This window comes from Mauremys reevesii, linkage group 23, assembly GCF_016161935.1.
Source record: "Mauremys reevesii isolate NIE-2019 linkage group 23, ASM1616193v1, whole genome shotgun sequence".
Classification (NCBI taxonomy): domain Eukaryota; kingdom Metazoa; phylum Chordata; order Testudines; family Geoemydidae; genus Mauremys; species Mauremys reevesii.
In genome coordinates, this window is record NC_052645.1 from 17,313,972 (window position 1) to 17,330,874 (window position 16,903).

Below are 16,903 nucleotides of genomic sequence, written 5' to 3' on the forward strand. Positions count from 1 at the left end.
GTGGGAGCAGGATTTGGCCTTCTATTGGCCAGCATTCCCCGGCATCTCTCCAATAGACTCAGCATTGGCCTTAAGAGAAGCCACCTCTTATGGCATGTTGGCGCACCTCTTCCGGTGCCTGGCACGGTCCAGCTCTGCTCCGGGAGTCCCCTGGGGGAGGGTGGGCTGGGAGCAGGAACTGTGGGGCAGGAGTCTTCAAGGTGAGAAAAGGAGACCAAGCCTGCAGTGGCCTCATTCCTTGTTTCATGTTGGCCTCGCTAGGTTCCTTCTCCCTGTCAGTGAGGGACTTCGACCAAAACCAAGGCGAGATGGTGAAGCACTACAAGATCCGGAACATGGACAATGGGGGGTATTACATCTCCCCTCGCATCACCTTCAGCAGCCTGCATGACCTGGTGGAGCATTACACACGTAAGCCCCGGGCGCTGCCAGGAGAGGTCACAGCAACCCAAGGGAGGGAGGGCACTGAAACTTCCACTTATCACCGCGGGAACCACTGCGGTTCCACCTCCCATGGACACGTACAACAGCTCTCGGACCCCGTGCCCCACAGCGCCTCCTGCAGGGAGAAGCTGGCACGGGGGGAACTGTGCAGTCTGTCGCTGAGGCTGAGTTGTGTTTCGTCTCCTCTCGTGAAGGCGAATGAGCTTTCGCTCTGGACAACTGGATCTGCAAAAGCTGGTAGCGAGTCGCTGACAGCACAAGCCGCACTTGTAGTGCCTGGCCATGGCTGCACTCCCTCCCCCCGTCCTGCATGCGCCCCCTTTGCTCTTCCATGCAGCCTCATATTTACCCCTTGATTTGCCTCCCCGCCCTGCAGGCAATATAGATGGGTTATGCACCCGCCTGGGCAAGCCCTGCCAGAACCAGAAGCCGCAGAAGCCCTGGTGGCAGGACGAATGGGAGGTGCCTCGGGAGACGCTCAAGCTGGTGGAAAAGCTGGGAGCGGGGCAGTTCGGAGAGGTCTGGATGGGTGAGTAAAGCAGCAGCCATGACACCGGCCAAGAGGTGGGTGATGCTGACAGACAGGCCAGTCACTGGGTGTGGGGTGGCACTGGTGGGCTTGGCTTCCAGGCATGGCCAGGGGAATGTCTGGTTATGTGCAGAATCCCTCTCCAGCTGGCTTTTAGGAATGGCCCTGACAGGCTCCCAAAAGCTGCCTGCAGACGTCTTCAGCCAAGGGCTGGAGGAAGGGTCCCGGGGTGCAGCGAGAGGACAGCAGGAACCCCAGCCTCCAAACAACGAGGTCACATTGTGAATAAACATGGATCTCAGCTGCATTTAGGGGATGGGTTTAATACTGTGACTGACTAGTGTGCATGAGCACTGCTGCCCTTTGCTGGATGGAAACAAAACTCATTGGTTGTGAGTCATAGGCCCTATACTGCCACTAGGGAATGGAGAGTCTCCTGCAGCTCGAGCAGGCTTGTGCTTTTGGTGCAGAGGGATCAGGGTTCCATCCTTGCTGGTGCCCAGGGGGTGCAGAATAGTGACCGCTGAGGCATTCCTTAGTGGCCCTGGGTTTATTACAGTATATTTAGCAATACCAAGGAGAGGCCCGGAGCGGAGGCCCTCTGCTTGGCTCTCTGCCCCCTTGCCTTCCGCTGTCACTCTCGCCTGCATCCGACTGGCACTGTGGTTGCAGTTCCTCAGGGCACCTGATTGCTGACTCAGCTCCTCTCCTTGTATCTGCGTCCTGGGAGGAAGTTCTCCCCAGGGCTGTGGCCAGCGGGAGAAGGGAGAGGAGGTGAGGGGGTTAGACTTGTTCCAGGACCGTCTTCAGGCATTTGTCTTCCGGGGTGGGGTGGGGTGCAAGGCAGGAACTGAACAAAGACCCTGGGGAGGGGCAGGCTTGCGACCCCAGCCAGGGCAGTGATCATAGAATCATAGAATCATAGAATTCAAGATCAGAAGGGACCATTATGATCATCTAGTCTGACCTCCTGCAAGATGCAGGCCGACCCCAAATATGGCGGTCAGCTGAACCCGAGCATGCGGGCAAGACTCTCCAGCCAAACCCTCTGGAAAAGGTTACATCATACCAGGCACATAATTGACCTCCATAAACTTATCTAGCTTAATCTTAAAGTCATGGTAGACTGTTCCAGTATTGCACTCTGATGGTTAGGAACCTTCAAGCCTGAATTTCCTGACTGACAGTTTATATCACATTAGCACTGAGCTGAAATAATTCTTCTCCTTCCTGGTATTTATCCCTCTGATATATTTAAAGAGTGTAATCATATCTCCTCTCATCCTTCTTTTGGTTAAGGAAAACAACTCAAGTCTCCTTTCATGGCCTTCCATTCCTCGGATCATTCTAGTGGCCCTTCTTTGAACCTGTTCTAGTTTGAATTCATCCTTCTTAAACATGGGAGACCAAAACTGCACACAATACTCCAAATGAGGTCTCTCATAGTCATCTTGCGATCAACCAGGACTCCTAGGTCCTTCTCCTCCTCATAACTAAAGTTCTTGTTAGACATCCCTAAATGCATAACCTTACACTTCTCACTATTGAATTTCATCCTGTTACTAATACTCCAGTTTACAAGGTCAACCAAATCTCCCTGGAGAATATCGATCCTCTTCCGAATTGACAATACCCCCAACTTGGTGTCATCCATAAACTTTATCAGCCCACTCCTACTCTTGGTTCCCAGGTCAGCAATAAATAGATTGAATAAATTCCAACGGACAGTTCCCCTTCAATACTACCCTCTGCAGTCTCCTTTAACCAGCTCCTTATCCACCTCTGGATTTTGATCTCCATCTTTTCCAGTTTAACCAGTAATTCTTCATGGAAATCCAGATATATGAGATCCACGCATTTCCCTTGTCTAAAAATCTGTTACTCTCTCAAAGAAGGAGATCAAGTTGGTTTGGCATCTACCTTCGTAAATCCATGCTGTAATCTATCCCAGTTGCCATCGGCCTCATGCTCGGAACCATTCTCTCTTTTAAGATTTTTCCATGACTTTGCATACTAGAGATTAGACTAACAGGCCCTATAATCCCGGGTCACTTTTTTCCCCTTCTTGAATATAGGAACTACATTAGCTAATCTCCAGTCAGTCGTACCCCCTAATTTAGGATTTATTAAAGATTATCGCTAACGGGCTAGCAATATCCAATATTCTAGGATGAAGATTATCCGGCCCCCGATTTACTTCCGTTAAGCTGATGGCTTCTACCTCAGCTACCTCTATCACTATTCCTTAGCCCTTCATTAGCCTCATTAAAGACCGAGGCAAAGTATTCGTTCAGATATTGTGCCATTCCAAGATTATCCCTAATCTCCACTCCATTTAAAGTTTTAAGCGGTTTTAAGCGGTGATGATGGGTGCTGGACGGTTAGCGGGACTCTGCCAGGCAGGCTGTGGTTGAAAGGAGCAGCTGGGTTTAGTGGAAGTGTGGACTCTGCCCTACACAGCATAGGATGGCGTGGGGAAGGGAGGCTCAGGGGCCTGGTAGGAGGATACTCCTAGGTCGCTGGTCCTACTCCAGCCCGGGTGTGTAGGGATCCAGCGTCATTCCCGTCGGATGGCTCTTTGCTGCCCCATGTGAGATGAGTTGGGCAGGGTCTCAGGCCAGTTGTCTATGTTACAAAAGCCCCCCCGGCCCTTGGCTAATTGCGCTGTTGGGCCTGGCTCCCCGGTGCCTCATGCTGTCATTTACACCCGGGCACGGTGCAGCGGGATTGGAACAGTGGGGCTGGACCCCCACGCTGCACCGGCCTGTGGGATAGGCTGAGGCCCATGGGCAGGGGACCGGTAGAAGCCGTCCCTTCCCTGCCCGCCTCTGGGGCTGTGCCAGTCCTGTGGGTAAATAGAGGCTGCCAGTGCCTCCCAGGGACAAAGCCAGCCCTGATTCACAAGCCCAGCTCCCAAATTCAGTGCAGGGATCTTCCCGCTCCCGCCAGGGCGAAGGGCTGGCCCAGGGTGAAAAAAGGCAGAAACAGACCTCGGGGCTCAGTGGCACAAGGCGGAGGAGACTTGCCCAGAGACTGGGTCCCAGGCCCAGCCCAGGTGTCTGTTCCCCTTTCCTTTGGCTTCTCACTCACAGCCGAGGCTGCACTGGCCAGAGGCCCTGCTGTGTCCTGTCCCACACAGCATGTGGGATGCAAAGGGGAGGGCCGGCACAGGGCCGGCTCAGGGATGTGTTTCACCCGGCCCTGCCCATCACCAGGCCATTGGTGCCATGGAGGGAGGTGGCCACAGTTCCCTCCTTGTGGCTAGGTTCCCCCCCCACACACACACACACTCTACTTGCCCTGCCTGCTGCTTTACTTTCGGCTCGCCCCAGACCCCGGCTACCAAGAAGAGGAAGGGAGGGGTGGTGCCATTATCACTGGCCAGCAAGGCAGGCCAGGCCTGCTTCCTTCTTCTCTCACCCCGGGTGCTCTGGCCCAGCGCCTGCAACCCCCACCCCAGTGCACAGCTGCAAATCTCGGCTCTTGTGAGGCTGCACTAGTGAAAAGGGCCCGTTGGCCTCGGTGCTCCTGTGGCGGGCAGGGTGGCTGGCACTCCAGGTGGTGTGTGCCGGGGGGCATGACCCCAGGGGTCCGTCTGGCTAACACTCCAGGGGGAGCAATCCCAGTGGAAAGCCACGTCAGTCGTGCTCCAGGGACTTCAGCTTTCAAGGGAAATTCAACGTGGTCCAGGGATTTCTAGGTAAACAGCGGCCAGCGCTGCCCAGGCAGTGGAGCTTCCTGTCTGAGGGCATTTCTCATCCAGCGTCCAAGGGCTGCCAAGCGAATAATCCAGGACAGCACACGGCAGCACAGAGCCACATGGGAGCTGGACCTCAAAGCACCTGAGTTCCGGCGTCAGTCCGGAGCTCATGCCCTGGATCTGCTCAGCACTTCCTAGCTTCTTTCCTCTCCTCTCCAGGGACCTTCCCCTGAGGCCTGTTGTATTGCCTTGGTGAAAAGGAGGTTCAATGTCCCCCCAGCCTCTTCCCCCTCCACTCCTGCCCTGGCCTCATGCGCTGGTGCCCAGAACCCCTGGTGGAGACAGGCCTGAGTCCCAGTGCTCGGACAGAGAACCCAGCTTCCTTTGGGTTTGGGCTGCCCGGTCCCAGGCAGGGGGTGGAGAGCGGGTGCATACAGGGCCTGGCTCTATGTTCTGGGCATGTGGAGCCCCGCCTGGCGTAGGAGCTGTTGGCAGTTTTGTGCCGCGCTGATAAGAATCGCGCGCACCAGAAAGGCCCTTGTTGTGGCTGTCGTTCTGGTATCCGGGCCCAGCTGCTGCTCCGAGGGCTTGTGTCTCTGAGCTGCGCTGTGACAAAAAGAGCCAATCGTGAAACCGCCCGGTGGTGCAGCAGCCGGAGGGAGAGCAGGAGGGCGCAGTCTCCTGTCTCACCCTGGCACCTTGCGGCGGGGGCTTCCTTCAGACACCTAGGGCAGGCCTGGTGCCTGAGCTTGTCTGTCCCTCCCCGTGCCAGCGAGGAACACCCTGGAAGGCTCTAAGCTCCCTGCTGTGGCTGCTGTCCTCTCCCCTGGCCGGAAGGGAGGGGTTGCCCTGGTGCAGGGCGGCAGGGGGTCCTCTCACAGCACCATAACCCATGGATTGAGCCTGCCATTGCAATGGGCACAAGCTCCTCTCTCTCGAGGGCCCTCCCCACTCTGAGTACCCTTGACCGTTGGTTCAGACAGTGGCATGGGCCCTGCTGGGCTGCCCTGCCCCGTGTGCTCCATTGCTGCAGCCTGGCCCAGGAGGGCTTTGCAGGATGGGGGTGAGGACTGAGGACAGAGATGGCTGTTGGGAACGGAGGAGAGGGGGAGAGGTGGGGTCAGCACCCCACTAACTATCCCAGGCCAGGAGCTTGTGGCTCTGAAGTGCAGGGTGTCAAAGGTCAGGCCCCAGCGGGTTCCTCTCTCTTGTTGACCAAGAACCATGAGTAACCCCCCTGCCCCCAGCTCGAAATGTGACTAGAGATTCCCCCCCCAAGGGAGTAAGTGCAGATCGCGAAGCTGCATGTCCCACACACAGTGCCCTATGGGCGCCGGCTGCAACAGCCGCTTTGTACCTGCCGTCTCCTCTCTCTGGGCATAGACTGGAGGGGCTGCCTGGTCTTTGCATCTCCAGCGCCCCCCACTCACTGCTCTGTGGGACCCCAGCTGTGTGAGCTCCCTTGGGGGAGGGCAAGTCAGTGGCGTCACACCAGAGATGGCTTGGCCCCAAGTCCCTGCTGTTGTGAGCTCCCTCCCAGCAGTGCCAGCTGGCAGGGCCGCCCTGGAGGGGGGGGGGAAGTGGGGCAATTTGCCCCAGGCCCCCACAAGAGTTTTTCGGGGCCCCTGGAGCAGGGTCTTTCACTCGCTCTGGTGGCCCCAGAAAACTCTCGTGGGGCCTGGGCCCCCGGAGCTTCTCCCACTCCAGGTCTTTGGCAGCAATTTGGCGGTGGGGGCCCCCCGCCACCGAAGACCCCAGGCCCCCTGAATCCTCTGGGTGGCCCTGCCGGCTGGTCCCCAGGCTGACAGTGTAGTGGCAGGAGGATGGTGCTAGCCACTCACTGCGGTAACACGGGCCGCCTCTCCCTCCTTGCCCCCTGCCCCGTCTCTCTGCAGGTTACTATAACGGTCACACCAAAGTGGCCATTAAGAATCTGAAGCAGGGCAGCATGTCCCCCAGCGCCTTCCTGGCAGAAGCCAACCTCATGAAGAGCCTGCAGCACCCCAAGCTGGTGCGGCTCTACGCCGTGGTGACTCAGGAGCCCATCTACATCATCACGGAGTACATGGAGAAAGGTGAGCCCGCCGGGAGCGGCCCTGCCATCCCGAGCCGCGCACTCCCCAGGGGACTTGCGGGGTGGGGAGCCAGGCCCAGCCTGGCCTGCTGAGGAGCTGCCAGCAGTTTGGGGAGATCCACCAGCTGGTCCCCCTGCAGCTCCCTGCTACCCTCCTGCTTTGTGCAGAGACCTTCAGCTGTGGAGCATCTGAAGCAAGAACCGGCAGGGAGCCCAGAACAGAGAATACGGCCTGAGGGAGGCCGGTAAAGCCCTACAGGCTCATCCAGAGGCTTCCATCCCTTCCTCCAGGCTTGTGCTCAGCTTGGGGGTGCCTACGGCTCTTGCTCGATTCCCAGTGCCCCCACCCCACCCCCAGACAGTGCTCTACTGAGAGACTGAGTAGGGCAGAAGTGTGGTCCAGCTGTTAGAACAGTGACACAGGAGCCAGGATGCATGGGTTCTGTTTCCAGCCCTGCCACTTACTCACTGTGTGACCTTGGGTGAGTCACTCCAATGCCCTGTGCCTCGGTTTCCCCAGCCTTAGCATGGGGATGAATGCAGCCAGCTGGTGGTTACAGGGTTTGGCGCTTATCCACTGGCTGTTTGCAGAGCACTGCGTGGTGGAAGTGGTCCCAAGAGGGGCACTGTTACTGCAAAGCCTTTCAAATGCCCTGTCCTGTTTTTTCCCCTGGAACTGGGCCTGAGGAACAGCTCCATCTGAACTCCCAAGTCCCTTGGAGAGCTGACCCTGAGCCTGACATTCCCCTGCCTCATTACTAACGAGACAGGAAACCACCCTGGGCTCGTGGCGCTGGGGCTATTCTAGTCCCTCTGGCAGGCGCTGCCTATTGTCTCACGCAGTCTTTCATTTCCTTCGCCTGCTCTGAGAGCCAAGAGCAGTGGGTTCGGGTCACAACCTCCATTATCCAGAGGGTGTGACAGTGAACCTGGACTAACTAATCCTGGCAGAGGAGGAGGGAGGCCGGCTGGATGGGATAGGGAGAGACAAGACCTACAGACAGCTCTCCCTTTCCTGCCTGCCGCCACTCCGTGCCGAGCTTCAGCAGAACTGGGAGCTTCCTGGCAAGAACTAAAATGATCAGGGGTTTGGAACAGGTCCCATATGAGAAGAGATTAAAGAGGCTCGGACTTTTCAGCTTGGAAAAGAGAAGACTAAGGTGGGATATGATAGAGGTCTATAAAATCATGAGTGGTGTGGAGAAAGTGAATAAGGAAAAGATATTTACTTGTTCCCATCATATAAGAACTAGGGGCCACCAAATGAAATTAATGGGCAGCAGGTTTAAAACAAGTAAAAGGAAGTTCTTCTTCACGCAGCGCACAGTCAACCTATGGAACTCCTTGCCTAAGGAGGTTGTGAAGGCTAGGACTATAACAGGGTTTAAAAGAGAACTGGATAAATTCATGGAGGTTAAGTCCATTAATGGCTGTTAGCCAGGCTGGGTAAGGAATGGCGTCCCTAGCCTCTGTTTGTCAGAGGGTGGAGATGGATGGCAGGAGAGAGATCACTTGATCATTACCTGTTAGGTTCACTCCCTCTGGGACACCTGGCATTGGCCACTGTTGGAAGACAGATACTGGGCTGGATGGACCTTTGGCCTGACCCAGTCTGGCCGTTCTTATGTTCTTAAGAGTGTCGTAGAAGGCAGGAGTCCAGTTCAGAGGGCTGCTAAGCAAGAGTCACAAGGGGCAAATCCCGAGGGTGCAGCATGGCCCTTCTCTGTCTCGCCGGCTCCATGGCAGAGTCGCGCTCCCTTCCTCTGAGAGTTGGCGGCTCTGCCAGAGGAAACACGCCTGCCTGTTGTGTTTGGCTGCTGAGCAGAAAGGCTGATGGGACCCAGGCTGCCCAGCCAGCTCCAGGGTTGTTCAGGTCTAGTTTTAGACCTGGGTCCTGTTGCTGAAGAAGTTTGCAAGGAGCTGATTTCTCAGCCTGAGCCTCCCATGGGACGATGGGGGCTCATAGGGGTCTTTGGGGAATGTTTCTCAGAGGGTCCCAGGTCTGGCGTTACGGGGGCGGTTCACACTGCATGTTGCCTGCGTGTGTGAATTGATGGTGGAGCAGTTGTGGGGGAGGAGGGGTTATATGGGGCAAGCTCATGGCTTCAGAGGGAAATCACATGATGGCAAACCAGCAAAGGGAGCAGTAACCTCCTTCCCCACCCCGTGAACCCAACCCAGCCTGGTCCCGCACTGGCTCATTGGTCATCCAACCGGGCCAGGTGGGGTTTTAGCAAATCAGTCCCTGCTCCTGTCTGAACCACCCAGGCCATATGGAGGCCTTGGATCTGCTCGCACCTTTGAGAAGCCCTGCCCTGATGGGCGGAGACTGTCCGGTGCTGGGTCTGAGGGCGGCCGAGCTGGTTCCCAAGAGGGCTGCCCTCAGGGCGGGGTTGGCATTGACTGGGACTGGTCCTCTTGCAGGGAGCCTGGTGGATTTTCTCAAGACCCCCGAAGGAATCGGACTCACCATTAACAAATTGCTGGATATGGCAGCGCAGGTGAGGAGGGGAAGTGCCGGGAGATGGGAGCTGGGTAGGGCTGATGCCAGGCTAGGGACGAGCTGGCAGAGTCTGTCTCCAGGGGCACGGGGGGGGGGGGTAATTTTCCCTAGGGTTTTGTGCTCAAGTGATGGGAGCAGGTCTCAGCCTGATACCCTGGGAATGGATGGGCCCATCCAATCAGAACCCTGCATTTTGACACACTTCACCATGACTGAAAGGTTGAGGGCTGGACAGTGCGGGGGCTGCATGTCAGGATGGAGGGACATCGGCAGAGCTGTGGGGTGGGGGCAGGTCAGAACCGAGGGGCATGGGCAGCACTGGGGTGGAAGGAGTTTGTCCAGCACCTGCCTGCCCTGCACCTGGCGCTAGCCCCAGCGGCCATCACTCCCTCATGTTTACTGTCTGTAACCCCCCATATCCAATGGAGTAGGAATCTCCCCTCTGCGTCTTTCCTTCTCCTCTGCACCCCACGCCCGATTCTGGCCACCACACGCCCCTGCAGCCCCCTGGCCCTGAGATCTGCAGGATACGCTTGACTAGCTGAGGGGAGAGCAACCAGTGTGGGGGTGGAACTGAGATAGCAGGAGCAGAGCCTCAGTCTCCCCTGCGCCCCTGCCATGTGTAACGGCCCCCCCTGTGCCCTGCCTCCCCAGATCGCAGAGGGAATGGCCTTCATCGAGGAGAAGAATTACATCCACCGCGACCTGCGAGCTGCCAACATCCTGGTGTCAGAGACCCTCTGCTGTAAGATCGCCGACTTCGGGCTGGCTCGGCTCATCGAGGACAACGAGTACACGGCCCGGGAGGGTGCGTCCGCCACCTTCCCCGCTGCACCCTGCCAGCTGGGGTGCCCCTCTCTGGGAAGCAGGGTGGTGGGGTTCCCCGGGTGGGTGTGGGCCCTGACAGCAAGGGGACAGAGCTCCCAAGGCTGGAATGGGACCTTGCAGCAGGGCAGCGGTGTTGTGTTTGATGTGCCCAGTGAGAGGTTGCAAGAACAATTGCCCCAGTTTCTCTCTCAATCTGATTCTCCAATTCCAGTTTAGGGGGGTCTCCTGCCCCCATGAAACTCCTGGCTGCTGCTGACTTCCCCCTCCTGCAGCACTGCTCCTCTGCTGGGTGATCAGAGGAGCGGGGTGGATTTCACACCTCCCTGATCGCCCTGGTTCTGCCCTGGGGGAGCAGGATGGGGAGGAGGATCTGGACAAGCTAGAGGGGTGGAGGAATCCCCTCAGCTCCCCCTAAACAGGAGCATTCACAGGTGGCCAGGTTTGAAACAGGCTCCTGCAGCCGTGAGTTCAAACCCCTCCAGAGCTGACTAATATCTACCATCAACAGCAATCGGATTTCATGCCATTTACCCTGGGTGGGTCATCGGGGGGAATCTAGAAATCCTCCTCTCTGCATGGATATTAAAGACCCCCAGGGCACGTCTTGAGAGTCAGGGTTTTGCGCCACGTGACTACCCTCCCCCTCACAGACGGCTGCATTTCAGTGAGACTGTGCGGCTCTGCTGTGGAAAGTGTTTGAGGGACGCACGAGGTTACCGGCCAAGGCACTGATCACTGCTCGTGAATGCCTTGCACAGAGGGTGAGCGGCAGTGAACCTCTTCCCCCGCCACCCACCCATGTAGCGTTGGAACCTCTAGCTCGTGGCAGGATGCCGGCCTGACGCGTCTCTCTGCGTCTCTCTCCTCCTGCAGGGGGTAGAGCAGAAGCAGGCTCAATATAGACACCCACAGCCTCGCAGTAACATCCCAGCCCTGTGAGGAAGTGGGAGCCCACCACAAGCAACCTGTCGCCCCTGTGTATCTGAGCTCTTTGCAGCTCTTGGTGAGCCCGAGCTGCACAGGATGCTGCAGCGCTGACTGAGCTGAGCCTGGGGGGTGGGTCCTGCAGAGGCGAGCTGGGACCTGGAGCTGCCTCAGCCGGAAGCTCCGAGCATCATGCGGCAGAGAACATCTCCTGGCCGTTTCTGGTAGAAACAGGCTGGCGTCTCCCAGAGCCGGGAGCGGGGCTGAGACCTGGCACTGGCCAGGATGGGCAGGAGGCTCTGCTCAAATGTTCTGGTGTAACTGAAGTGTGAGGGAAAGGGGTTCAGGGGTGCAGAGACAGCCCCCCACTCACGGTGAGCTGCAGGGGGGAGCTCTGGGGGAGAGCGTAAGACCTGAGGGTAAGGGCTATGGAAATAACCCCCATCCAAAGTGGGATGGGGGCAAAGGGGGTTTGAGGTCTGGACACAGCCCCTCCCAGTGTGAGAGCAGGACCTTTACAGGTTATGGGGTCATGACTGTTTTCCTCAGTAAGGGACCTAGACACATGTGAAGAGAACAATTTGGCTGCCCCCTGCCCCCCCCCTTCCCCGCAGGCCAGCAAGAGCAGCAGGGCAAAACATTTGTAACCTCTCTAGAGCAGAGGGGCTGCTCCACCAGACACTGATTGCCCTGTAACTCACATCAGTCCTGTAGGATTAGAGCCCTCTCTGCTGGCTCCTGCAGGAACAGCCAGCACTAAAAGGCCGGTGTTGGCATCTGTTCTAGGGTTGGGCGGGGACCCACTGGTTCCATCGCTCAGGTCATTCTCAGTAACTCTGGGGCCGTGGTGAGATGTGCAGATGACGCCCAGGTCTGCACATCAGCGCTCTGTGATGTGTGTCTAGGGTATCTTTCTCGGTGCTAAAGCAGGTTTTTATACCCTGGGTCCTTGTGTGATTCACTGGCTCAGGCGTGCCATTGGCTGTTGCTACCTCCTCCTTCCTTTCTCCGAGGATAGGCACAGCTTTCGCGCTGGCTTGAGGCCACACCATTTTGTGCAGGGAAGAAGAGCGTGTCTTTTGGTTTGTTTCACTTGGTTACAAAGTCAGTCTCCGCGAGTTTCCTGCAGCCTTTAGGCTTCTCAGTTTCTCCTTCCAGCTTGTGACCATCGCGGGTTCTTGGTTGGCTCTGACAGCAGTGAGTGTGCAGATCACAAACCATGGCACGAGCCCAGTGTAGAAAGCTGGGAGCATGGAAAGAGTCAGCCAGCCTGATGCAACAGTGCAGGGATCTATAGCTCATTACCTTGTAGTCAGCTGTCCTTAGCACTCATCATACAGTCCCCGTATGTTCTGCTTTGGAGTCTTGAGCATGCTTGTTCTCTCTTTCTCCCCTTATCCCTCTGGACTCGGAGTCACTGTTTAAAACCCTGTGCAAGGTTTTACCTCTGCAGTGCTAGGAGCTGTGCGACCTTAAAAACCCGCCATAACACCTTGATAAGGGCACTGCTCACACGTCCCCCGGATTAAAGCTTTTCTTTACTGATGGCTGAAATGGTGGCGTTTGGAGAAATGGATAAAACTGCCCGTAACCCTGCAGTTTGGACAAACGAGAACAGCTCTTCCAAATAATAAAACCTCCGACAGTGCCAGTGTAGAATCTAGTTAGGGGCCTTTTGGCGGGGGGGGGGGGGGTCTTTGATTCCTGTGAATATTGTCAGAGATTTTTCCAGGGGGTTGGAGGGGTTGGGTCTGGGGATTCTGTTTTTTCTGCCCCAGCAGGCTGAGCAGGGATGGGAATTAAAACAACAAGCAACCAGTCTCCCCATTGCTGCCCCGAGCATGGGCTGCCCAGGGCATCGTGAAGCTCCCAAAAGCCATTGAGTGTGATGATACATCTCTGAGATGGGCAGTGATGGGAAAGGAAGGGGATGAGTCTAAGTGATGGGAGAAGGTGTAAGTGATGAGGGCAGGTGGGGAAGGCCCCAGGTCACCCTTAACCTTTTTCTTTTGAATCCCTTTGTGTATTTCAGGAGCTAAGTTCCCCATTAAGTGGACAGCACCAGAAGCCATTAATTATGGGACGTTCACCATCAAGTCTGATGTTTGGTCATTTGGAATCCTCCTGACTGAGATTGTCACCTATGGACGGATCCCTTATCCAGGTCAGGATTCACAGCAGCACACCCAGTCCCATCCGCATCAGCAGAAAGGGGTCATGTGCACGTGTGTGTGTGTGAGTGTGTGTGTGTGTACACACACTCTGCTGTTTCACCCTGTGTATCTCTCTAGGTTAATAGTGCAGGACCATTTTGACCTCATTCTAATATATTTCATCAGCCACATAAAGTTGGAAAAATAGTAGGATCCCTGACTGTCAAGAGATGGGTCCATCTCCTATGCCCCAGCACCCTCCAGGAGGGGGTGTTGCAGGGCACGGTGAAGACGCACCCAGCTACTCCAGTCCCATATTGGCTCAGCCAGAGGTGCAGCAGGGAATAGTGCAGGATCACAGGCTGTGGGGAAGGGCACAGCTACCCCTCTCCGAGCACTGGGGTATGTAAATTGCACTCTGTCTCAGTCGGTTCCTAATTCAAGGCTGTGTGTTGTGACCACAGGGATGACTAACCCAGAAGTGATACAGAACTTGGAGCGCGGTTACCGAATGCCTCAGCCTGACAACTGCCCAGAGGAGCTGTATGCACTGATGATGCACTGCTGGAAGGAGAGCCCAGAGGAGCGCCCCACCTTCGAGTACATGAAGAGCGTTCTTGAGGACTTTTTCACTGCCACAGAGGGCCAGTACCAGCAGCAGCCGTGACGAGACCCTGAGCCAGGGTTGGCGGCGTCCTCACTTTGGGATGTGCGGGGTGGGGGGGAATGGTCCCTGTACATTAGCTCCTCAGAGACTCACAGCTCAGGCCCAGGCCTTTGGATCACAGCCTAACCCCGGCAGAAATTCGTCTCTCCCCCTCACGCCAGTGATGGTGTTTACGTGTTTCTGGAGCACACACTCATGCAGCTGATTCTTCTTGATTCTCCGAGCACGGGTGATGTGTGTTTTATGAGTGCTGACGAAAGAGCTGCATGACCCAGAGGGCTGCGAGGTTTCACACATGTCCGAGCACCCACACAAACACCGGGGGCACACGTGTGCCCACAGCACTGTACATGGGCACGCTCAATGCACACATACCCAGTATTTGTGTGTGTGTGTGCGCGCACGGGCCATAACACACATGCAGACGCACACAAAGGCTTAGGCGTGTGGACACACCCACACGGTAGAGACACACACGGACATGCAGTGTGCATAGCGCAGAGAGCTGCACTGTGAACATTCAGACCCATATCTCTGGCAACTAAAATCGTCGTTTGGCCCCAGTGTGATGCAGAAGCCAAGTTCTCTCGCAGCCCCAGGCTACGGGTAAGGTTCAGAACCCACCACAAATTGCACTAGAACCAAAGAACCCCTTATCAGCACTGATCTTCCAGCATGAGAGGCTCAGAGAGCTGCAAGGTGGAGCACCTCTCATCCCTTCCATTCCTACCCATGGGTTCCCAATGCAGGATTTCCCCAGTGCGTTTTCTTTCTCCAATGAAGATGGATGGTGTATCAGCGGCAAGGGGTTCTTCCAGCCTTGTGACAGAACGGTTCACACACAGGGCTGTGATCAAGGCACACAAATTGCTGCACTCACCACAGCTGCTCCAAGGGGACGCAGGGCCCCCTTGTGCAACGTAACAGAGGCAAAAACCTCTTCACACCAGAGCCAGACTGTCTCTGGGACATCACTGCCCACGTCTATGTGTCCCAGTGCCCGTGAAGCAGCCACTCTCTGCCCTGCTCGCTTGCTCATTTTCACTCTGAAACCACACGGCTGGACTCTGGCCAGCGGCTGTCACACTCAATGGGTCCCGGAACCCTTAGGAAGTTTGGTAGAGCAGTCACCCAGTTCAAATGTTAGCAAAGGGAGAGAGGAATGACCAGGCAGGAGGGAAAGGAGAGGATTTTAGCTCAGACTGCAAAGGACCCGGTGAGTCCAAGAGGTGTGGAGAGATACAGAAGGCTGTTTCAACCGGCAGGAGCTGCAGAGGCAAAAGCTCTTCTGGTTTCTCTGCACTGTTGAACATGACATTAGTGTCCTGGAAAGTCGACAGAGACAGGTTAAAACCACAACATTTAGATCCAGAAGTGGTCTCAGAATTTGACTTGGCAGGTGTTGGCTCTAGTCTGGATCAATCCCTACAATCAGGGGTTCTGCATAGTCTCACAAAAGGCTTGTTTGAGAGAAACCCTCCCAACTCCCTGTTTTAGGAACAAGCCACCCTGGATAACCAGCCCGTGCAGGACTCTTTTATTTCCCATTGTACTTTAAAGCCCTGTCTTGTGTTGCTCTTTGATTTTCAGTAAATAAACACCTTTGAAATGGACCCTGCTTCCTCCACTCCGGGGTGGGGAGAGCTGCTCTTCTTAACTTGACATGTGTACACAGAGTTGAAGGTGGGCTACTGGCTCTCCTCAGAACCTCACAGGGGAAGCCCAATGGGGAACTTGCAGGATTGGGCCCTAAGCCAGGCCCAATAGGAGGTCAGGTGAGGAGCGGGGTCCGAAGCAGCATTTCTCAGGGGGCAAGGGGTGCACTTGGCACCAGCTGCAGGTCGGCAGGGGGCTCAGGAGGGACGTGCTTACTGCCTGACAGGGTCAATGGGAGCACTCAGGCAGGGGGTGCTGGTATCACAATTTCAGGATAGCTGTACCAGTTCTCCCCATGCATGGTCCATGTTAGCTTCCAGCTCCCAGTCATCATGTCTCTTGGGCGGAGACCCGTGTCTCACGCCTTCCTAACCAGGAATTTTAAGGCTACACAGTCCCCTGGTTTACCATGTCAAATTCCCAGCAAGCCAGTCTGCCTAAAAGGACAGCATCTGTGTTTTGCTTTCTCTTTAGAGGCTATGCCCAGTGTATTGCCCAGAGGTGTAAGTTACCACCCAGTTCCGGCTAAGCAAGCACATTTGTTCTTAAGGTAAAAGCATTCCAGTGAAAGCACATTAAAACAATAAAAGAACCTACATGCATGCCAGAAAGCTTACCAGAGGTCATCCCCCCAACTCCAACCTAGGGCTCCGGTAGGTGTCAGTCCTTCAAAATCCACAACTGGGTTTTTCCTGTGGTGACAAGTTCATATCCAACAAAGAACCAGAACCCAGGCTGGGAAGACGAGCTGTTTCTGTATATCACTCGTGCCTTTGATCTTGGCCTTCTGTAACAGGTAATCAGCAGGCACTCACCTTCTCCTTAGGGCAGAAAAGGCTGGGTTTATGCATAACCAGAGTTGGGGAATTTGCATTAACCTTTCCCTAAGTATTCCCAGGAAATCCACTTAACATTTATTGTCCCAACTGTCTACACTTGTCCGGCCCATTTTCAATATAGTATTTTGAACTCCCAGGTTTCATATGTCACATCCCCCCAAAGAGGTTACATACAGTTTCAGCCCAAGATAAAACATAAACTTAATAGAACTAAGTCTTGCAAGGATATAGCAGGAACTTGTCACAACTGGCATGCGGGGGAGCTAGGGTGACACCCTGTCAGGGAGTCCCTAGGTGCGGGATCTGGGGCTGTGACATGACTAGGGCCCTACCAAATTCATGGCCATGAAAAACGTGTCATGGACCAGGAAAGCTGGTGTTTTGTGTACTTTTACCCTATAGACTATACTACAGGGGGAAAGTATACAGAAGTACAGTGTTTCTCAAGCTGGGGTCTTGACCCAAAAGGAACTGCAAAGCTATTGTAGGGGCATTGCGATATTGCCACCCTTACTTTTGCACTGCCTTCAGAGCTGAGCAGCTAGAGAGTATTGTGTACTGCCACCCTTACTTCTGTGCCGCTGCT

The 16,903-nt window shown here is 55.6% G+C and overlaps 1 protein-coding gene across 1 annotated transcript in view; it reads left to right on the forward strand.

Annotated features, from left to right (window-relative positions):
- The window catches only part of LCK (LCK proto-oncogene, Src family tyrosine kinase), a 31,399-nt gene extending 15,964 nt beyond the window's left edge, over positions 1-15,435 (forward strand). Inside the window, exons 7-13 of the mRNA XM_039511604.1 lie at positions 262-411; positions 821-973; positions 6,569-6,748; positions 9,172-9,248; positions 9,905-10,058; positions 13,035-13,166; positions 13,620-15,435. Coding sequence (XP_039367538.1) covers positions 262-411; positions 821-973; positions 6,569-6,748; positions 9,172-9,248; positions 9,905-10,058; positions 13,035-13,166; positions 13,620-13,822 — 1,049 coding nt within the window. The 3' untranslated portion in view covers positions 13,823-15,435. The remainder of the gene's footprint in view (positions 1-261; positions 412-820; positions 974-6,568; positions 6,749-9,171; positions 9,249-9,904; positions 10,059-13,034; positions 13,167-13,619) is intronic.
- Positions 15,436-16,903: the final 1,468 nt, after the last annotated feature.